Source organism: Carlito syrichta, unplaced genomic scaffold (assembly GCF_000164805.1).
Source record: "Carlito syrichta isolate Samal-C Ts95f unplaced genomic scaffold, Tarsius_syrichta-2.0.1 Scaffold309783, whole genome shotgun sequence".
NCBI lineage: Eukaryota > Metazoa > Chordata > Mammalia > Primates > Tarsiidae > Carlito > Carlito syrichta.
This window is the reverse complement of record NW_007253879.1, coordinates 313,664-337,558: the sequence shown is the minus strand read 5'-3', so window position 1 is coordinate 337,558 and position 23,895 is coordinate 313,664. Positions and strand designations below refer to the sequence as shown.

Genomic DNA, 23,895 nt, shown 5'->3' with positions numbered 1-23,895 from the left:
TTTAATGGAATACAGAGAAAACAGTTCCTTTAGGGAAATTGTATCATTAAAAGCTTGTAATAGAAAAGAAGAAACATCTAAAACTAATAGCCTAAACCTCCATCTTAAGAAACTAGAGAAAGATGAGAAATTTAAGTATAAAGCAAATAGAAAAAAACATATAATCAGGTTAGATAGAAAATAAAATAAAATGGAAAATAAGAGAGAAATTCAATAAATCCCAAAGTGATTCTTTTAAAAGATCAAGAAAATTTATAAACTTTTAGCTTGACTAATCAATAACAGAAGACACAAATTAATAATATCAAAAATAAAATAGGGGTAATTGTTACTGGCCTATGAACATTAAAAGGATAATAACGAGTACTATGAATAACTGTGAGCCTACAAATTTGATATCTTAGACAAGTGAACAAATTTCTTGAAAGACGTAAACTACAAAAATTCACACAGGAAGTAATGGATAATCTGAATAGGTGTATATCCTAAGGAAATTGAATCATTAATTATTGATCTTCCAGAAGAGAAAACACCAATGCCAGATATTTTCACTCAGTAACAATGTAGAGAAAAATAAAAATTATACTAAAGTACAATTATGCTGAACAGTGAGTATATCCTAAAGGTTTTTTTTTTTTTCTAGTAACATTTTTATCTTCTGATACACTTCCACATCTTAACCTGACTTTTTTTATTTGAGAAAATGTCATTTTTCCATCTCCCCTTCCCTTTCAGCTCAATAACTTTTTATTTATAATTACCTTATATTAGCATTTATAATTACCTTATTTTCAAGAGATCACACCTTCCTAGTGGTGTTCATAGATGTTTTTCTGGCAGTGACTTTTTGTCAAAGGAATTTGCAATCCCAGTTTATATCAAATCTTATGAAAATATACATGAAGGGTTTAAACTAGAAATATTAATTAATTTTTATGCAGAAGGAAGAAAATATTCCTCTGGTGTACCTATAGCATTGCCAGGAAAAAAAAACTATCACAGCAGGGAACAACCAATTAAAAGTTGAAAAGAATGCATAATGTATCCAAAAAATATAGAATATCTGTATTAATTAAGAAACTGTGCTTTGGATAATGTAAATTATAACTTCACATTTCATTAAAAGAGCATGATAAATACTTCAGGATATGCCAAATATTATGCTGAACATGCTTTAAAAATAACAACAATTGATAATAAATTTTTCCAGATCTCATTATTCAGGAAAACAATTTTGACATATTTCAAATTGTTATTAACTTTTAGGTATGGCCAGGTTTTGAAGTCACCTATCTTTATTTATGATAATGTTTCAATCAAACAGAGCTATGCTGATCTCAGTACTCATGGAAACACTGGGTGGATTCATTTAATGTTTACCATATGGGAAAAGGTTAAAATTGGCCCATAAAAGAACACAGCTTTTCAGAAAATGGAAATGCACAAACAAAAGACATTTTTAATTAATGAATGTGTGAAATATCTATTTTTATGGAATTAGTGACATATTTTGATTATTCAGAAATACTTTGGGATTATATTTTTCATAAATGACTTCAATTTGCAGATTATCTGGAAGGTGACCACTAAAATTATGGAGAAAAGGAAGGTTGACAAAGACTTTTAAATTGCCCGGAATTTGAAATTTAAATGGAATTTCTTGTTTATCATTGTTTTTCCCTAATTATACTTTATTGGTACCTATTTCTGGTGAGAGATAGGGGGCTCCATCTTTTCTTCCATTGTATGCCTTTTTTTCTTCTTCACTGCTGACTCTCACTGATACCCTTGCTTGGTTTGGTGATCTTGACCTATATTTGTGTGCACTCCCAGTGTTATATACTACTTGACTACTTTAGTCTAGATGGCAAACAGCAGAATTTAGTTTTATTCTGTTCTATTTGAGTCCTTAAATTCATTGGTTTTTATTTTTACTGAGGAGCTGTAAAATGTAGTCATCATAATGAACCAAAGTTAAAGTAAAATAATACTCAAGTAGTACAGGGTGCTGTTTATGAAAAGGCCAATTCGGTAGTACACTACTAAGGAGGCCCTCACAACCAGATGAATCATAAGGTATTCTCCCTAACATATAGGTGAGAGCAGTAATTAGGTATTGATTTAATAACTGCCATTTAACAGATATGAAAACACAGCAAATACAATACTTTAAGAGGCATGCTTTGAAGGATTACGCTATAATCAACATCATTATTAGAATATCCACTGGCTAAATTTTGAGTCAACAAATGACTCAATATATCAGAAATAAATCAGTACATTTTCATGTTAGATTCTAAAGAAATTAGAATAGTTTAAGTATTCTATATCTAAAACTACCAAGTAGATCTTCTTACCATATATCTCTCATGATTCATTGCCTGACTGACTTTCTTTTGGAAGATTAACTCCCAGTGGTGAAATCCTAATCTCTTTTCTGATAGAGAAAATTAATATCTTTTTCAAAATAATGTGTATAATATATGACAATAAAAATTTGAATTTAAAAAATTATCTTTATGAAATCTACTGAAATCTATTTCATTTGACTTCAGTAACTCTAGAACAGGGGTCCCCAAGCCCCGGGTCACAACCTGTACCAGTCCGTGGCCTGTTAGGAACCCAACTGCACAGCAGAAAGTGAGCTGTGGGCAAGGGGAACTCACCTACTGTCAGATAACTGGCAGCATTAAATTCTCATAGATGCGCGAACCCTATTGTGAACTGTCTATATGAGGGATCCAGGTTGCAAGCTTCTTGAAAGAATCTAATACCTGATGATCTGAAGTGGAGCTGAGACGGTGGTTATCAGTGAGGTTTGACTGCACATTCTCCCCCATCCCTGCCTCCTCCCCCCTGCATCTGTGGGAAAATTGTCTTCCATGAAATCGGCTCCTGATGCCAAAAAGGTTAGGAACCGCTGCTCTAGAAACCTTCTTACCAGTGTGCACACTGCTTTAGCTGATTAGATATGCTTGATAATTTTCCGGTTTTTGCCATGGTTTCTACTACATTCTCTCTTAGGAGGATACTTCTTTGGAAAAAGAGAGTTTCTGTTTTTCTACATAAACCTTCCTTATAATACAGGTGAGGGTCTAGTCAAAAAATATAGGAGGATGAAATTTCACACCTCCTTAACCTAGTTAAGCTTAAGGTTCTTTTGAAATTGCATTTATATTTCCTTGAGTGGTATTATGAAGTCCATTAACAGCTTCATGAGATAAAGTTAAATCTTAAATCTTAAAAAGAACGTTTACACTTATGCAGAGCTCTTATACTTAATCCCAGATGTTTGAGTAATAGTTTTCCAGGAGAACTTGGGATCTACCTCCAAGACAGTGAAATTTTTTAAGGTATGTCCCACAAATTAAAGACCTAAACTTTGTTTACTTTTGTTACACTAAAACACATAACTTTTCTATTGAAATGATTGTTTTTTTAATTATTTCATGAAGAGTCCCAAATTCTTATACAACTTTAACTCTGTATATTTCAGTGTAATTTACAATACATCGTATCAGTCACTTTGAAAAACTTGTTCTCAAAAATCATTGGATGGATATGTGGTCTATTTAGTACTTAAGCATCATGGCATTACACCCTGCCTTTCCTAGGGTTTTTTATTATAATAAATTGAATGCAAGTTATACAGTTTCAATCAGCTCTACTCTTTCAAAATACAATTTTGAGAAACTTGTCTATAATTAATTGGATTTTTTCATACAATTCATAACAAATGTCCAAATTTTGATGAATAGTGTGGTACTTTCAAAAATTCTGAAGTATTATATAAAGATAACTATAGACCACTACAAAAAAAGGACATTCATAATTAGGAAAGTTGGGACAAGGGATTTAGTGCTTTATGTTTATTATAATTTTAACACATGCTTTTATCTTTTAGGGGTTTTTTTTTAAAGCAATTAAGGCTAAAATTGTCCATTTTATTTTGTAGTTTCAAGATTAGTAAAATTATCATGAAGACTTAAAAGTTTCTTTTATGTTCTCTAAAGCATGTATGAATATGTAATATATACCGAGCTCCTAATTCTTGTTTGTTCTCTTTAAGAGTTTTCTACTGGTTTGGTCAATGTCAATGTCTATTGTGATGGAATCATTAAGGCCACAACCAAAATTAAGTACTACCCCATGGCAAAGGCAATGAAATGCCAGTCTAAAGTAACAGATCCAGATGATAATTTGTGCCAGGTAAGTTGATCTTTCTATAAAGTTAATCATAATGTAAGCTGAATAGATAATGAAGGATAAGAGGGTTCATGCTTTGATATGAGTCAATGTTGTTTGAATAAGAATGAATTACTGGTGATCAATAGGAAGGAAAGAAGCCAACTTCTGTGGTACAAAGATGCAGACTAATTACTTTGCTTAGGTCATCATTCCAGATAATGTCAATAGGAATTGGCTTATTTATTACATCATCATTGTGATGAATTCATTTTAAAGCTGTGACAGAGCAGAAAAGAAAGAGAGAGAGATTAGAGTGAACTCCTAAGAAATGAATTTCTTCTTTATTCAAGTCTGGATAACACAAAATAAAATGACAGTCAAATAACCTATCTGATGCTTTGAGATTAAGGAGTCAGACAAAATAAAATATCATTAAAAAGGGAATATGTGATATTAATCTAGAAATTATTATTTTAATATGAATATGTCCAAGCTCAGTGTAATGTTTTTCTTCATTTCATTTATTCCTGTTATCTGATTGTGAAAAAAAAATTTCTGTTAGTGAAGTTTATTGGGAATTACAGAAAGACTAATATTTCCTGGAAGATATGCAAAAAAGAATCTTTAAGCTCTGTGTTGTTTCTCTAGTGTGACAAAGTATATTCAGCATGATGGCTTCTTGAGGCATTTCTAATCTCCTTGAAGGACTCCTGTTTGTGACTTTGAATTGTGAATGCCCAACATTCATGGATTTTACAATGTAACAATTGCATTTTGATTAATCTTAAACCATTAGTTTAAACTTCTACATGTTTTTTGTTACCTGACCCACTTTCAATAGAGAGAAAACTTGCTTAATGTGGAACTTTTATCTTTTATGTGCCTATTCTATCAAATTTTCAGAGTGAAATAAATGGCATTTCTTTTTATAGCTACTTGATAATTAAATTATAATTTTGCTTAATTGCTTATTTCTGGGGAGCAGGAGGAGATAGACGGGAGTAGCAGTGGAGAAAGATCATTGAATTGAACCATGTGATCTTCAAATTTACCATGGAATAGTTTATAAGATTTGTAACCAAACTATTAATGATGGTGTGGTTGACAGGTTGTCATGAAGCTTTATACTTTTAAACTAGTTTGGAATTGGAAGCTTTGTTATTTATTTTTGTGACACATTTTTCTATTAGAGTTTTCTTTTATGAAAGATGTGTTTTAGAACAATGGAAAAGGTAAAAATGTCTTAGAAAAGGACAGGGAATGAAATACCATTTGTCAAACTGAGAAATCTGGGGACATTTGACAAAATGTCTATGTTGTAATTGCAAAACAAGTATAAAAGTTATAGCTTGAGAAACAGATTTTTTCATTTTCTTGTGGCAAGTCTGCCTTGTCTACTTAAAAAATTATATTCACAAAAAAAGATTAATAACGGCAATCTATTGCATTATCAGTATTTAGTCAGCATGGAAGTAAAATAGTCTCCAAATACATCTTATGTTGGTTTTTCTGTTGTTGAGAGTGGGAAGCTTTATACACAGTGAAAATTAAATATAATTTATGGCTCCTGGACAATGTTTTGGAATGGTATAATATGCAAGTCATACTTTCTTCTACAATTTGAAGTAAATAAAAACTGTTTGTGCATGATTTTTAGATAACTAGAAAATGCTCTGTTTCATTTTTACCCTCAATTTCAGAAATGAAAGGTAATAACAGGTTGTGATTGTATATTAGGATTTCTCCCCACTCCCAAGCTCTGGCAGCCTAGTGAAGGAAAGAATGTTGGACAGTCATAGCTCATTTCAGGTTTTACCATCAGGAAAGAGCTATATTAAGCCTGAGGTCTCAGTACTGTGGATATATTTATTCTAACTCAGTGAAAGCATGCCATGGCATGGCAAGGGAGACGTTAAGAGATTCAGTCTAATTTATATAACTTAAGATAGGCCTACAGGTTTTGCTGTTGTCATGAAGAGACCTAGAAGTATTGGAGGATGAGATCAAACACATTCTGAGACTGGGCTCTCAGATCAGACCAAACCATGATATAATATGCTGGAAAGAAGGAAAGACTGAACTCACCTCCCTAGAATCTTGGACTAGGTAGGAATGGGGTTTATTTAAATCAGCTGACATATGGACCACACAAAGTATCTATGACTTAATCGAGATGGTGAAGGACAGACTGTATCCTTGATGAAGAATCAACTGCTGAGGCATTTCTTTGGTGTGTTTTAGGGTTGTTTGGCCCTTAAGGAGGTGTCCCAGCCCACACTGTGCTGCTCCTTGTGGGCATTTGGTTTTTTCTTTTGATATTTGACCATGTTCCCACATAGATTGTATATTTTAAAAATTGCATAAAAGGTGGTGGTTTTCCTTTTTGGTACAGAGCAATACAGTGACTATTTCATTAATGTGGTACTCTGTCACTTAATTGGGAAATTTGAATATTTTGCAAATGGTCTCCTGGACATCTCTATTCAAAACACAATGTACATTGTCATTTTATTCACTATACTTACTGTGTATTTGTAAGAACATATATTAGCAGATTTGAATTTTTAAATATCCTACTTACTTAGCTGAAGTAGTATATTGTAAAAACTATCCTGAATTTTCCAGTGAATTTTAATGGCAGATATGATTTCGGTAATCTTAAAAATTAGTAATAAGATCCTTGTTATAATCATTTAAAAGCTAATGGACATATACTAACATGAACATTGTGTGAATTTGAGGAAATAATTAGTAATGAGAAATCTGAAGGTATATTTTTCAGTAATCCTTGAGCTTGTAATAAGAGACTCTCTATTATCATTTAAAAGCTACTGAGCTTATAGCAAAATGACCATTCTGAGAAAAGAAATGCTAATGAGAAATCTGGTTTTCTTATTTTATTTTTAATGATGTCCATTAGGTTTTAGAATACATTACCTGAGCTAGCTTAATTATCTAACTGCTCCCTAAATCAGTTCATCTTTTTTGGATAAATACTAAATCCCAGCACATAGCCTCATAAAAGTGCCATTTCCATAGCATCACTTAAAGCAGTGATTCAAATGAAAGAAATCCAAAGCCCAGTTTGGGTTGATAACTAGAATTTAAGTACTAGTGTCAGAAATACTAGTAACTCCTACTTAACTGAGATAATTAAAACCTTTGAGACTTTCATATTCTTTACAGATGTGTCTTGGGACAACAATAAAGTTAAGTTTGTGTTGGAACAACTACATACAATATAAAAATCAAAATTAGATCAAGATGCCAAAAGAACATAGCAATTATTAATCAAAGTATTAGGGTCCTATTTATTGAAAGAATTTTTGAAATGGCACCAAATAATTCTTAGTTATATTTCTTATCAATAAAAAGGTACCGTTGTGTTACATGTATTTATCATTTTGTATATTTTACTTTATCAATATTGAAATATTGTTTTCCTATTCATGTTAAGTACAGTTCATTTCTGTATTTATTACAATGTATATATGAGTCAGTCTTGATTTTCTGCCTGAAAATATTTAGTGTGAAGCCAGATGGGGTTGGAGTGGGAGAAGATATGCACTTAGGAAACTCTTACATCAGGAGGAATATCCCAGTGTGCTTCTCTTGGTTAATAGTTCCCTTAAAGGTTAATTTCTTCATTGAGTTAAAGCTTATATGTTAGCAAGCGTCTCTCTTAAAGAATTCTTTAGGAAATTCTGCCCACTAAGAGATACTAGAAACTTCCAGAACTTTCAGTAATTATTTTGTAGGTCCTTGTCTCCCTCAATAGGTTTATGGAAACCTTTTTTTCCCTTGTTCCATCAGTCCCTATTGAAGAGATACAAATGCATCTAATTTTGAGCTTCATGACACACCAGTGTTATCAAGACACTCTCTTGTTACAAACTTTCTGTGACTCACTGGATAAGAAAGTTCAAACTGCTGTGAAGCCCACATAGGCTGAAATCTTTTCCAAAATTAACTGCTACCACAGTATCCATTTCATATCTCTTAACTATGATTTATATGGCAGTTTTTTTTTTCTTTTTGGTATGTTTGAGTTCCTTGTAGGATACTGAGTGATCTATCACAGAAACAAAGAACTGAGTATCACACATTCTCACTCATAAGTAGACCTTGAACAATTATCATAATTCTATAAGAAAAGGATTGTCAATAGTAGGAAATTGCTGGGGGAGGGGGAAGGATTGGCAGTAGTGGGATGCTGCCAGGGGAGGGGGGCACACTTCATCAACAAGGGTACCTGCATAATAAACATTTGTATACTTAACTCTGAGTTGTACCACACATCTTTAAAATAAAAAAAAAAAATTTTAAAGATCAATATGGCATGTCCTTCGAGCTTGTAGTTTACTGATAAAGTGACTTTTTTTTGTGTGGTGTCTCCACCTGTGATAATAGTCAAGGGATAATGAAGCCTAATTGGGTTAGTTTAGAGGATTATCATCAGCTAAATTACAAAGTATTGAGTCTCATGGGAGCATACCACTTAGTACCCTCAACTATATACTTAAAAATCAACAACAAAAGATAAATAAATAGGTTGACCTTAATAGCAGATATATTCATTGTCATGGGAAGACAAAAAGTATGTCTGAGTGGTATTACCTAGCTATTAACATAACCATACTGTTGGTTCTCTACAGTTTATTTATCTTACAAGTCATCTCAATCCATTTTCATAGTTTTTGGCCCCATATATTTTAACTTATGTTTATTAACTATTAAGACTACATTTCACTAATAACTTCTCAATGTATAGTTTCTTCTCACTCAATGGAAATGAATACTTCCTCCATTTTTTATTTATCCCAAACCAAAGCATCTTCTTGCTTCTTATGTGACTCTTCTCTCATTGACTTGGATTGGCTTTGACCACGTTGGCAGAGGATGACTATGTACTGATGATGTGAGGGCTGCCTGTAACCACCCCATTCAAGTGAAAGTGCTTCCTTTTACTACCTACTTCTTGAAAGAGTTCAGATCTTTAATTGCAAGGAATATTTTTAAACAATCCAGAAAAACAAAGCACAAATCAAACACAGCAATATTCCTTCATGGCTCTTATTCATAATAAGATAATTAAAGAAAAGACTTCAATAGGAACAAACCTCAAGTCATCAAAAACCTTTGAAATCTAGAAGACTGAGAAATTTTTGTGCCCAAAATATGTTTGTTTCCATCTGCTAAATGTCACCTTGCCTGTGAACCTCTGAACTAATAACAGTTGTTGTAGTATTATATCAATAAGAATAAGAAATAAAGTAGATGAATAATTTGGGACTCTAAATTATCTTTAGAATTTATGAATTATCATGCTCTTACAGAAAGCCAAATCAACACATGGGAAATAAATAAAATAAATCTTTGTAAAGGAAAATTTAACTTCAAAACATTTTCTTTTTCTCCAGAGGTAAGCCATTTAGTATCATCAACCTTAGTACCTTAGATAGCAAAGCACAAACAATTGTACTCAAGTCTTTCCCAATGAATCAAGTGTATTTCTTATTCAGTTTAACTTGAGTTTTCAGTAATGAACGCCATTGACCAAAATAACCATCTTAATACAATTTTTTTCTTAGCTTTCATGAAGCCATCTTTACTTAGTTTTCCTCTCCCTTAACATTTCATTCTCAATAGCCCTTGTAACATCTTCATTCTGTAACCTAGAAAATAAAATTTCGAATTTATCAAGTTGGCATCTTAAACTTTCTTCATTCCTTGATAAACATTCCCTCTGTGGGTTATCTCATTAATTCTTAAGATATATTCCAAGTGTGGTTTTCCTTTAAGGCCCAGTCTTTCAATGTTCTCTAATTCAAGAAATGCATCATTATCAGTCTGGTTTATAAACCATCAACACAAGTCTTCTTAATACCCTCTATACCCTCACTCTGTAAATTCAATCTGCTCTAAGCCATATCCACTTTACTTACTGAATATGTCTCACTCCTCTCCATATCTCTCCAGTTCTAACACTTTAGTCCATCAATTTTTCTCTTGCCTAAACTGCTACAATATTCTTCAAATTGCGCCCCCATGGGTTCTTGCATACCTCCTACTATCTCAAATTCACAAAGTACCAGAGGTTCCTTTAAAAAGAAAGATCTCAGCATGTAATTTCCCTGCTTCTGTACTCCAACCGATTCCAATTGTTATATGGATTTTTGACATATATTTAGCATAAATAACATGAATCTGCAAAATCTCTCCCTTCTCTGTCTCTCCAGTTTAATTTCACCCCTCTACCTTTCCTTCTGTATTCCAGGCACACTGGTCTCCTTTTAGTTTCTGAATTATACCAGGCAAACCACAGGGCCTTTGTATGTGATCCTTTCTCTCACTGAAACACTTTTCCAGTCTTACGTCTTTGTCCTCACTGTCGTCACCTAGTTAATTCTAATTCCTCCTCCGAATTTTAATTCCATCATCTCTTCCTCAGTGAATCCTTCCTATGTTATATATCTCCCTAAATATATTTTGGTAATTCTGATCACATTCTAATTTGACATATACGTGTATGACATTTCTGAAATTAATGCCGGCCTCTAATTAGACATAAAGTCTATAAGGGCAAAGAAACTATTTATAGTCATGTGTTCGTTAATGACACAGATACGTTCTGAGAAATGCATTGTCAGGTTATTCTATCATTGTGTAAACATCACAGAGTGTATTTACACAAACCTAGATGGTATAACCTGCTACACACCTAGGCTCTAAGATATAACCCATTACTTCTAGGCGATAAACTTGTACAGCATGTAACTGTACTGAATACCATAGGCAGTTGCAACCTTATGGTAAGTATTTGTGTATCTAAAAATAGAGAAAATACAGTAAAATATGGTTAAAGGATTAAAAATGGTATACCTGTATAGAAAAGCTCCATTATAAAATGTTGGGAGCCAACCTTGGAGGCCCTTCTGTCTTCCACCTTTTCTGTTTGGTACCACTGAAAAATTCTGTGCAGTCGTGGAAGAAGAAAATAACATATTTATGCGAAGTACTCACAGCTAACCTGAGAATGTCATGGTTCATTTTTCCATTTCCCCACTATGCCACTTGGCCTTTTCTAACATATGCAAGGGTTAAACTCTAAAGCACATCAAAAATGCTTTCTTTCACTTGGTTATAAGTTACTAGATATTGCTTGAGTAAAAAATGATATAAGTATATTCACTCCTTATTTGATTTAGAATTATGTAGTTTAGTGTTTAAACATAAGGTTTTTTAGAAGCACAAGTTTATAGTAAGTTCATTATGAATTCATTATAAGTTCTAACACTTATATAGGAGCTATGTGGATAATTTATAACACTGTTTTCACTGACTTAGGATAAAGATTAATCGTTAAGGTTTTTACTTAATTCAATAGTTAAAACTCTAAGTTAATGTTTATAGAGTGGGCTTTCACTGAATTCATAATATACTAATTAGATACTTTTATGATAATTAACTAAATACAGAAAGCAACCTTGGGGGCCTGGGAAACATCACTAAAAGCTTCTTTTGAGTTTTCTTTAGAAATAAGCACTGCAGGATAAGAGAAAAGTAACGAAGACACCTGGACAAGAAAGATGATTACAAAGCTTTGAAGGTCATAGAAGCTCCCCCCCCCAAAAAAAACTCCTACTACATAGAAAACTGTACACCTGGAAACTTTCTTAAGACATTTCAAGGACTGTAATTTGGGACTTTGAACTAAAACTATCATTTTTGGCTTTATGATAAAGACTCATTAACTAAAAATAAATAGTGTTCTTGGCTTGTTTGTCGCTTCTAGACTGCTAAATGGTGGTAACTTTTAAAGCATATGTACATGAAGGAATTTTCTTTGTCTTGCCCCTTTACAAATGGTATAAAAGCTCTGTGTTAACTAACATTAAATTGTCATCTGTTCAGCAAGCAGGTGTGTCCAAGTATAATATTTTCATCTTTCGCCTATCCGTCTCTCCTTCAGGAAACCTCACACCCTTGGCAAGGGCTGGACCGCCACCATAAAAGATTATAAGATCACTGTTATATATGTAGTTTGCCATTGACTAAAAGGTCTTTTTGTGGTGCATGGCTGTTTCATCTCTAGAACTAAGGATATAGCCAGACATGCAGCAGCTAAAAGAATTTGTTGGGTGAATGAATGAGAAGGTGAAAAAATTTTATACATTAAGTTTCTTACCCAATCTCAAGTGACCCCCTTACCAGAGCTCCTTGTTACAATACTACTAGCATAGGCACAGCCCTTTTTCTGAGGAGCCTAGTGAACTACTACTGACTGAAGCAGAAAGAGAAGGCAAAGAAAGAAATAAATACAAAGGAGAGAATCAAACAAATACAAACAATGAGACTGATTCTGTTGTATGGCTTGGAAACCAGCTCCCAAAACAAACCAAAAAAAAAAAAATTCTAAAACCTTTTTCTAAGAAATTATGGTATCATTTATAGAAGCCTTTTTTGAAAGACTTAAAAAAATGTAGTACTATATTTGTTTTAAAACCACTGCCTTTTTTTCCCCTTTATTTTAAAGATATGGGGTATAATTCAGGGTTAGGTATGCAAATGTTCATTATGCAGGTACCCTTGTGATGAGGTGTGCCCCTCCCTTCCCTGGAATTTTTCCTTAACTACTAATCCTGCCCCCCTTCCCCTGGAAGTTTCCCAATACTGCCAATCCCTTTCTTATAGTATTATGATAATTGTTCAAGGTCCATTTATGAGTGAGAACATATGGTACTCTGTTCTTTGTTTCTGTGATAGATCACTGAGCATGATAGACTCTAAATCCATCCAAGTTGCTGCAGAGTTCATATGTTTGTTCTTCTTTATGGCTGTATAATATTCCATGGTGTATATGTACCACTTTTTTTTTTTTATCCATTTCAGCTTCCATGGGCAGCATGGTTAGTTCCATATTTTTGCTATTGTGAATAGAGCTGCAACAAACATGCATGTTCAGGTATCTTTTTGGTAGAATGACTTGAGTTCCTTCAGGTATATCCCCAATAGCCTAACCCCAGTAAGAATGGTCATCATTAATAAAAACAAACAACAGCAGATGCTGGTGAGGATGTGGAGAAAAAGGAACATTTCTACACTGCTGGTGGAAACGCAAACTAGTGCAACCTCTTTGGAAGACAGTGTGACAATTTCTGAAAGAATCAGAAATTTGCCTTCCATATAACTCAAAGCTACTGCCTTATTACATATTTAACCATAAGTTGTTTTGAAACAACTCAAAAGAGGTGAAAGTGAGAAAAGGCATGGCTCTTATGCTTTATTTAATGCCTACAATACAAAAACGTTGGGGTTTTTGTCTGTTTCATCATTGATGTCATTAAATATCTCCATTAATGAGTTTCTTCAAGTTTTGTCAAGTCAAAGCTTTGAGACTTTCGACATTATGAATTAATAATATAAGGGGCGTAAAGTTGAAAAATTCAGCATTAGCTGACTTAATTATCTTCAGTCATATGCTAGTGTAGAAGAGCATTAAAAATTTTTTATTAGATTGCCTTTACATAAATTATGACTTTTATGCATTTTGCATGATTTATGGGCATGCAAAAACTGCTAGTTGTTTCCTAGTATTTATTTTTCTCTCTTACACGATGATATAACTTTATGTGAGCATATGGCTACTCAGGTAAATATTACATTTCCTCCCAGCTAGTCAGTGTGACTAAGTAATGCCCAAGGGCATGCCATGTTAGTGGAAGCAAAATGTGCAAATTTGTGAACATGTCTTTAAAAGATATATAGAGTCAAGTTCTTTCCCTTGCTGACTTTTTTCTTTTGACTGGTTACAATTCCAACAAGGGAGTAATGAGTGAACCATTTTGGACCATGAAGATGACATATAATGGTGAACCAAGATAGAAAGAACCTGGAAAACCAAATCCAGGGAACCACCACCTTAGCCCTAGACTGCCTAATTCCAGGCTTTTTATATTAAAGAGAACTAGGTGTCTATATTGTATAAGCCACTGTCACTTTGGGTCTCTGTATTGCATTCTAACTAATGCAAAAACAATGTGTTATTTAATTTAAGAATTTAGAAGGGGGAAAAAACACTGTTCCACCATCAGAAAAGCCATTTTGGAGAGCCATGTCTCCTCTTTGCTAGATTTGTACATTTTTCTATAGATCACAATGTTACATTTCATGAGTTTTTATATTTGAGAGCTTACATCATAGTATTTACAGAAAAGGGAATTTATTTTTACTGAAAATTGTATATATTTACTCATTTAAAAGCCTAAATAATTCTATCAGTTAAGTGTTCTTAAAATTCATAGTTAATGAGTCTTGGAGCAAGCATTTAAACACAGGTTTCTTGAATCTCAAAACGTATATTCTTTATGTTATCATATCACTTGAAGTTATTAAAGAGATTCTACAACTATATGAATACCTAATCAATAATACATATAAAATCATTTGCATTCTGCTTTGTTTTTATACTTATTTTTAAATTTATAGTCATATTGCAATTTTAAAAATGATTTATTCAAACAGAAAAATTAAGTTGATAAAGAAAATATCTTTTTTATCTTAGAAATCCATTTAAAACATTCTTTTAAACTAACTGCTTGAAGCTGAATACTTGAAAATCGGGGGAAAAAATCTTTGCATCAACCTAGAAAATATTTTCTCTGCCCTTTCGCTTATCATTTCTCTACAAGCTGCAGTAGGAAATTTTTTAAAGATGTTATATAAACAATTTAGCAAATTCCACTTTAAGTGACTATTTTGGCTCTCTTTCATAGTATATGCTTATGAACAGTGGAATAAATGAGGTGACTTTTCTTTTACTAATGAAACTTAAACAGCATGGCAATTTGTTATAATAAGAGCCAGGCTGTTTTCAGCTCAGCTATTGACTTCCCTTTTAGATACCTCAAAGCAAAGAGTAAAATGCCACAATTGTTAAATATGTTTTATCTCCTATTATGAACATTTACCAATCCTCTTGTGGTTATTTCACTGAAATTGTTTGTTTTATTAATTAAATCTCTTTATTTTTGCTATAATTCTCTACCACATTATTTTTCATTACTTTAATAATCTTTGACCTTATAGGTTTCTTCACCCAGTACCAATGCTTACATGTTTTTTCTTGCCTACCTCCACTACAGAAGTTAGGAAGGCCAGAATTCAACCTTTTTTAACTCCTCTTGCAGCTAGACATGGTCACTTGAAAGAGTTTTAGACACGGGGAATCTTTGGAAATTTAGCGATTCTGGTTTACGAAGGAAAAAGAATAGACATGGTTGGCAGTATCTTTATCTGAGACTTCCCACTCCACATGCCACTTTCTTCCCTCTCTCTGGTTAAACGTAATGTTTGAACTGTAGCAGTCATCTTGAAACCATGGGACTATAATTTATTCTTTACTTATTCAAATATTATTTCAGAGTTTATTATTTTCTCCAAGATTAGAATGTAGTATTAAATTTAGTGTGTTTAGAGTATAAAGGCGTAAGTTAGAGTGTGTATCCTACCACTTACTCACTCTGCAATTTTTAGTGTTATTGAATTTTTTGTACCACGATTTTCACATTTATAAAAGTAGGCATTTAAAAAGTCTAAACCAGGCACAGTGGCCCATGCCTGTAATTCCAGGACTTTGTGAAGACAAGGATGGAGAATTGCTTGAGCCCAGAAGTTTGAGACCAGCCTAGGCAGCATAGCAAAACCTTGCCTCCAAAAAATTAGACAGGTCTAGTGGCACATGCCTGTAGTCCCAGATACTCAGGGGGCTGAGGCAGAAGGATTTCCTGAGCCCAGGAGGTTGAGGCTGTAGTGAGCCATGATTGTGCCACTGCACTCTAGCCTGGGTAACAGAATAAGACCCTGATGGGGGGGTAGTGGGGGAAAGCCTACTTTGCAGAATGTCAATTTTTTCTATCATCAAATAATAGTACCAGTATAATTTCATCATTCTCTCCTAAATTTCACAAGTTTCTCCTTAACTAAAATCTTAGGATTATTGTGCTTTTTCGTATTTAATTTTTCTTTTTAAACAATTGTATCGATTTTATCAAGTATTCTTGGTGTTGTGCATTTTATTTTTAGAAAAGAACAATTCTAATTTATGGCATTTTCAAGTTTCAGGGCTATTGTTCAGAAAGCATGCTTATTGTGTCTTTGAAACATAATCTTAAAAGAAGCATAACTATATGACCCAGCAATTCCCCTATTGGGAATATACCTGGAGGAACTCAAATCATTCTACAAAAAAGATACCTGCACATGTATGTTTGTTGCAGTTCTATTCACAATAGCAAAAACATGGAACCAGCCATGTTGCCCATCGTAGCTGGACTGGATTTTAAAAATGTGGTACATATACACAATGGAATATTATGCAGCCATAAAGAAAGACAAACATGGACTTTGCGGCAATTTGGATGGATTTGGAGTCGATCATACTCAGTGATCTATCACAGAAACAAAGAACAGAGTACCTTATGTTCTCACTCATAAGTAGAACTTGAACAATTATAATACTATAAGAAAGAGATTGGCAGTAGTGGGAAACTGTCAGAGAAGTGGGGGTGGGATTGGCACTTGAGGGAAACTGCTAGGGGAGGAAGGGGCATACCTCATCAACAAGGATACATGCATAATCAACATTTGTATACCTAACTCTGAATTGTACTCCACATCCTTATAACAACAAAAAAAAAAATGAGGCATAACTTCTCAGATTAGGTTTTTTTAGTTAAACTATCTTCTAAGAAGAAATCTTTTGGGGGTTATTTTTAGTAGCCATTTCTGTGACTTTTCATATCTTTGTTTTGTGTTCTATCCTACTTATTCATATTCAAGCATAATACTAGAAATACGATTATTAAATTGAAAATAGAAATAATGTGATTCAATGAATTATGGTAGGCTAGAATTTTTAAAGGTATCTGTAGTCTTTCTTAATTAATTAAGTGTCTTTGTCTACATAGTGAGGTTTTTTTTCTTATTCTAAAAACACTGCTACTTTGTTTTTAAAATCAATGGCATTATCTGTAGCATTTCTCATGTGAAAGCGTTTTAATGTCCCTGCATGAGAAATGGCACTTTTCATATTCCTAATGGGAGTTCTTGCCCTTTGAATTTTCATCTGTGTTTTAGAATCTCAGACCTTCAAGGAGTTCTAGAAGTTATGCCTAAGTTTTACATGAGTGTAATAAGTCTGGCACACCAATCTCTACCCACTAACATTTGTATACTTTTAAAAAGAAATATTAAGCCGGGCTCAGTGGCTCAGTCTGTAATCCCGTGCCTTTGGGAGGCTGAGGTGAGTGGATTGCCTGAGCCCGTGGGTTCGAGACCCGCCTGCGCAGCGAGACCTCATCTCTACAATAAATCAAAAAATCAGCCAGGTGTGGTAGCGCAAGCCTGTAATTCTGGCTACTTGGAAGGCTGAGGCAGAAGGATCACCAGAGCCCAGCAGGTCGAGGCTGCGGTGTCCGGGAGTAGCCATTGCACTCCAGTCTGGGCGACAGAGTGAGACTCCAACTCAAAAAAAAAGAAATATTTAATAGTAAATGTATCTCTTTATGTAAAAATACTAGTGACTAGATAATAGGTTATGCAGACCTGCCATGGCCATTGACACAGATTTTTAAGAAAATATACAAGCTAATATTATGATTTTCATGTTTTAAAAATACATTTCATCAGTTTGTATAGCTAAAATATATTTTTTGAGCTTTAGTATAAAGTATAAACATATTACCAATAATGTTTTGTTCCACTACTCCTGTTAAAGGCTTTCTGAAAAGGTTAAAAGAGTAATATCAACTAATATAAAATTGTCACATCTTCATTTTTAGAATATATTTCACTCAATATCAATACTCAACCACATAAACAATCATACTTTACTGAAACCAAAATAAGTTTAATTTAATTCACATAATAAATATTTCCACATTAAACATTATAGATCTGAAAAGCTACTCATTGCTTGCAAGATGAATTGCAAACTTCTTATGAGGCATACAGGGCACTCTGTGAAAGGCCACTTCCTTCCTTGCTCTTATTTTTCTGTATTCTTATGGAAGTGCCTAAAGTTCTTAACCAGGTCATGCTTCAAGTTACCTCCATGCCTATATGCAATTTGTTCTTTAGTCTAGAATCCACCTTGCATGCGTGGCAATCTCAATTCATGCCATCTCTTCAATAAGGCCTTTTGTGGCCAGTTTTTACCTTTGTTGAATTAAGGTACTTTCCTTCTGCCCACACTGTGCCTTACCCATAGTGACTTTCTGTCACAGTACCCGGGACTCTTCAAGACTGTGACTTTTTTGAAGACAGAGCTTGTTGTCACATTTTTCCTGTTTTTTGTTTCTTATATGTTCCAGAGCTAAGGGCTTTACGTAGTCCATGGTGTTTACTAGGTGCTCATAAATGTGTTCTGCATTACATAGCTATTGATTAAAAAAGGTATTTTTCAGCCCTTATCTCCACTTCTCAGCAGGACTTTGTGAAAATCCAAAAAGACCTAAACCATTTTATTACCTGACTCAGAATTCTGAAAAATGAAGAAATAAAATATAACAAAAATAACTTTTATTTAATCCAGTCATTTAACTTGTGACTATATATTGACAACATATCTAGTTTTATTTGGAAATAATTTCAAAAGTCTTAATTAGGAACTTTTTCCCCATAATCCCCTCTTTACCCCATGGCTTCATTGATGGGCCCACCTCCTAAACTATAATCATCAATGTGATTTAATACCAGTTATAGCATGACATAATACAATTTTGAAAGACTACTAGTCTTTATATCATCGACAGTAGAACACTTGAATACTTCTCCCATAATACATAGATTAGGAGAATAGAGTAGCTATACAATTACTCTGTATCTGCAGGGGTGAGGGAGAAGGCCAAAATCAATATTCTCCCTCATTCAGGCATAGTAATAATATAATTTACTTAAGACCTTTCCACTTCTAACCCTTAAGTTGAAAAACTAGACTCACTATTTTACTTCATTCATTAAAATGTAACATATATTTTACCATAATTTATTATTGAAAAAAAGTATTTATCATTAACCTGTAATAGTTACTCAATCAAAAGCAAAAAACTTATTTCTTGCATTTTTCAAGTATCTTAACAATTGGTTCTTATGCAAGACCCTAAAATTTTATATTATTCTTTCAAAAAAGTTAGCAGTAATTCTAAAGAATACTAAGTATTTACTTCAGCTAATAAGTTTTTGTTATATTACATTAAGATATGTGTCTATACAAATAATTGACCTAAATATTTTCCCTTTTCGTTTAAAAACAGAATAACATTGAAGAACTTGATGGTGTTCTTACATCCATATTCAAACATGAGATACAATATTCTGAGTTCCAATCTCTTCAAACTGAAATTTACTCTCAAAAAGAATGTATTTTCCAACTGCATCAATTATTTTTTATATTATATTCTACTCTTTAATGAATGTTATAACCAAGAATATAGTTAGCTGCACTGTTGATGAAATGATTTAGAAAACTCCTGACTCCTGGTGAAAGGATATTCTAGTACAAACTTCTAAATGTTCATCTGGTAATTATTTTTATCACAGTTTCTAAACATGTGCATACATTTTGAAATTAGCAAACCTACTTCCTGATTTTTATTCTAAGGAAATGTTTGGGCATACACTTATGCTGGAGATTATTCATTACATTATTGTGTACAATTACCAAAAAAAGTGGAAACAACTTCATCTTCCAAAGTTCAATGCATCTTATTGATGCAACCACCAGAAATTAATGTCATTACAAATGTATTTGCTGGATGTTTTGATGTATAACTAATTGAATAAAAAGCAAGTTATGTAGCAGTAAATACAGTATGATCCTCTGTTGCAAAAAATACATACAGTACATTTAATAGCATATATGTATTCATATATAAATTGATGGTCTGGATGGATGTGTACTCAGTGTTCACGGATGTTTTGTTTGAGTTTTGTGATTTCAAATATTACTTTTTGTTTTTCATTTTATTGACCGTATTTTCTACAATGCCTGTGCATTATTTGTGTGGTAAAAAAATATGTACAAATATCAAGAAAAGTATATATAAGAGCGACACATAAAAAATTACATTTCCAAATGTAATCATGAGCTCAGTAGTATATTTAAGAAATCTGTTGTCTTGCATAGTTTGTTGACACACTGCTTACAATTCATTTATATGCCCAGTATGTGCAAAACACTAAGGTAGAGATGTGATGGTGAATAAGATAGACATGAAGCTAAAGAATATGAGAAGGCTAGTGTTGCATATTAAGGACTAATGTGCAGGGCTTTGTGTTCTGTTGGGTTTCTGTGCTATTTAAAGCAGTTTTATCATCCACCTGGCAGACTTCAAGGTGGCAGTAAGAAAAGAGTGGGAGTCCTAAGGCACAGCTGATTGTGATTCATCTAGATGTGTGAGTCTCATTAAGGTGAAAAGTCAAACATTTCTCAAAAAATGTTCTTAAAAAAGTAAATTTGTGAGGTTAATAAAAATCTATTGTTCTTTTCTATATACATTTTAACAATATATAATTCACTTATAAAATTAGATAGTGGATTAGGATAAACAAGGATCATGACATGATTCCTCTCTAAAGACACTTAAAATTTAATTGGGAAAACAAGATAATATGCATTTTATAACAGAAAGAAACAATAAATACACTTTTTGGAAGTGATTATACTGACAATCCAATTGTAGATCAAAAGTACATTAATTTTCAGGACATGCTTTATAAGTGAGGTGGGATTTTTACCTAGTTCGTAAATGACGTGTAGGGGGAGGAGGTAGAAGGGAAAAAGGCAAGAGAAAGTGCATGCAAAGGTATAAGATGAAATTTTGACACTTTTTTTTTTTACAGATTTCTTCATTATATTTACTTGGGTTTATGGTATCAAAATTGTGGAATTGGAGAAGATGGAATTATCTTGTTCGCTCATGTTTATATGTACAGAATCCTAAGTTTAAGAATGCTTCTCAGTCTATTCTTTAAGTTGTAGAATATGAATTTTAGAGTTGGAAAGGGTGGACTCGTTTTAGTCCTTTACTTTTATAGACTAAGAATTCTCAAAGGATTAGATCAGAGTCCCTAAAAGTGTGAATCTGGGTCAGTAGGACTGGGATACATTTTAAGCTTCTCCCTTTCTAACAAGCTTCCAGGTGAAGCTGACACTGCTAAACGTCAGACCTTTCACTGGATATCAAGGGTTTAGAGCAATGGTTCTCAAACTCAGCTGCTTATTATAATCACCTGTGGAGCTTTAAAAATATCCCATGCCTACGCCATACCAGATACAAATTCATTGATCTGGGGGTAGGTCCTAGCTACCAGCATTTTTTAGTTTCCCAGTTGATTCCAATATACAGCCAAGTTTACTAATCCTTAATTGCTTCAATGTATTATAATCCTCATAACTGGAAGCTCTAGTTCCTGTAAATACAAAATAATATAACACAAGATGTATAAGAAGACATGAATATGACTTGACTAACATTTTGCTGCCTCTTTAACCTTATAGCCTAGGGTAAATGTCAGAATATCTGATCTTTAAATCCTTGTACCTGTGCTTTATAATGTTCAAGTTGAATTGCTGATGAGGTCTAAGTTGCTCGTATTTTTCAACTGAGAGAATCTGGGCAAGAAATGGTAGGGTTTGATGAAGCCACTGAAAGTATCTTTAAAGGTAAATTCAGCAATGAATCAGGTGTAATCCCAGGCATCTATCTGAAAAGGCAGTGTTTAATTATTTGATAAATTTTTTTATTCAACATGTATTATTTATTTTTCTATAATTTAACTAAAATAACTTGGAGGTTAGAACATTGTGAGGGGAAGGTACTCATAAGGAACTGACAAAGTTTATCTTGAGTATTGACCTACCGTAAGCATGTATCATATCGATGGTTCTTTATAAGTATGGAGCTAGCCCAGCAGTTCAACACTGGGGTGGCCATGAGCATGTGACTGCACTCCAGCCTGGACAATGGAGTGAACGCAAATAAATAAATAAATAAATAAATAAATAAATAAATAAATAAAGTATGGATCTAAATGCTGTAAATCAAAATATTTATCTTATTATTACTCCTTCGTCTTTTTTTCAAAGTTATTTTTGGAAACTGCATTAAGTTCCCTGCCACTTCATTTATAAGTGAAATATCATTTCATGTAATTGTCATGGTCATTTCTTATTCCTATCTAGATAATAAATTTTCTCATTTGACATTTGAGAGGGGACCTGAAAAAAAAGCAGAATTTGTTTATAAAAATTGTGTATTTATTCTTACATGTTTAAACTTCAGTCACCCTCAAAACACTCTCCATTTGGTGCAATACACCTACCAAGATACTATTTCCACTGCTCAAAACAGTTTTTGAACTCATCAGTTTCGATGTCTTTCAGTGCTTCTGCCATTTTTGTTTCACTTCTTCCACATTGGCAAAATGTTTCCCTTTGAGGACTTTTTTCATGCAGGGAAACAAAAAAAAAGTCGTTTGAGGTGAGATTGGGTGAATAAGGAGGGTGGAGCACAGGAGTCAGGCTGTTTTGGTCAAATACTGCTGAACACTCAGCATGGTGCAGGCAGGTGCACTTGTATATCACCCATCATGAAATAGGCAAATGTGTTGAAAGAATCTACCCCCCCAAAAAAAATTCACTGAAGCTGAATGCAGTCTCTCAGAGCAATACTAGCTGATACACTGACTAATGCTGATGGGTTCCTAGAACACTTACCTATCAGGGGAACCCTGGACTACAAGGGACCCACATCCAAAAGATAATTCTTGGTTTTGGGGGTTCCCCTTTGTATGTTTTCTTTGTTTGTTTGTTTGTTGTTTAGGCAGGCATAGTTGGGAGTGGGTAAAGATAGAAAGTCACAAGAAATAATAAAAATCTACATCAATGTTCTCTTACCTTGAAATGCTTTGTTATGGATTTAAAAGCAATGTGTTCTATTGACAAGAATTTTCCATACAAAGAAGTTCTCCCTGGGAGTAGAGTAATATCAGATTTCTAAAAGAACTTGTATATTAATGTAGTATAAGTCTTTTGAACACAAGAGTCATAGAAATAATTCATGAACAACTTTCTAGTGTGTGAGTCATCAAGGACTATGGAATCATTATAAAGCACTGTGATAGGCAATTTTTTACTGATGTATAAAATACTAGAATAGAAAATATCAGAGTGCATAACAAAGTAAATATCAGAGTATCATTTTAAACAACTGTTTTTGTCATAGATTGATAAAGGAACACACATATCACCATCAAAAGAGTCTGAATGCCACTGGCCTGGTGTGGTGGGGAGTCAGGACAGCACACTTAGGCTGACATGGTTGAGTTAGCACCTCTGTAGTTTTCATCTCTTCTAAGTTCCAAGTCTCTTCTGCAGAGTCTCATTAATCTCACTGCAGCAGGTCCATGAATTTTTCTAACTTTTCAGAGCCCTTCAAAAAGCCCTTCAAAAGCCTAGATAATGCAGAGAATCTCCTGTCACAAACAGAAAAGTAAATAGTTTTGCTTTTTTTTATGGTAAGAGGCTACAGTTGCTGGTTCAGTCACCATAAGTGATGATTAGTTTAGGGGAAAGGAAACCAGGTTATTTTGCCTAGATAATCTGCCTTTACCCAAAAGGGGAACTGGCTCAGTAAAGTTCTTGAC

The 23,895-nt window shown here is 33.4% G+C and overlaps 1 protein-coding gene across 1 annotated transcript in view; it reads left to right on the top strand.

Moving 5' to 3' along the window:
• The window catches only part of LOC103270295 (B-cell scaffold protein with ankyrin repeats-like), a 95,267-nt gene that overhangs the window by 36,044 nt on the left and 35,328 nt on the right, over positions 1–23,895 (top strand). Inside the window, 2 exon segments of the mRNA XM_008067832.1 lie at positions 4,070–4,209; positions 19,503–19,608. Of these exon segments, the coding sequence (XP_008066023.1) occupies positions 4,070–4,209; positions 19,503–19,608 (246 nt within the window).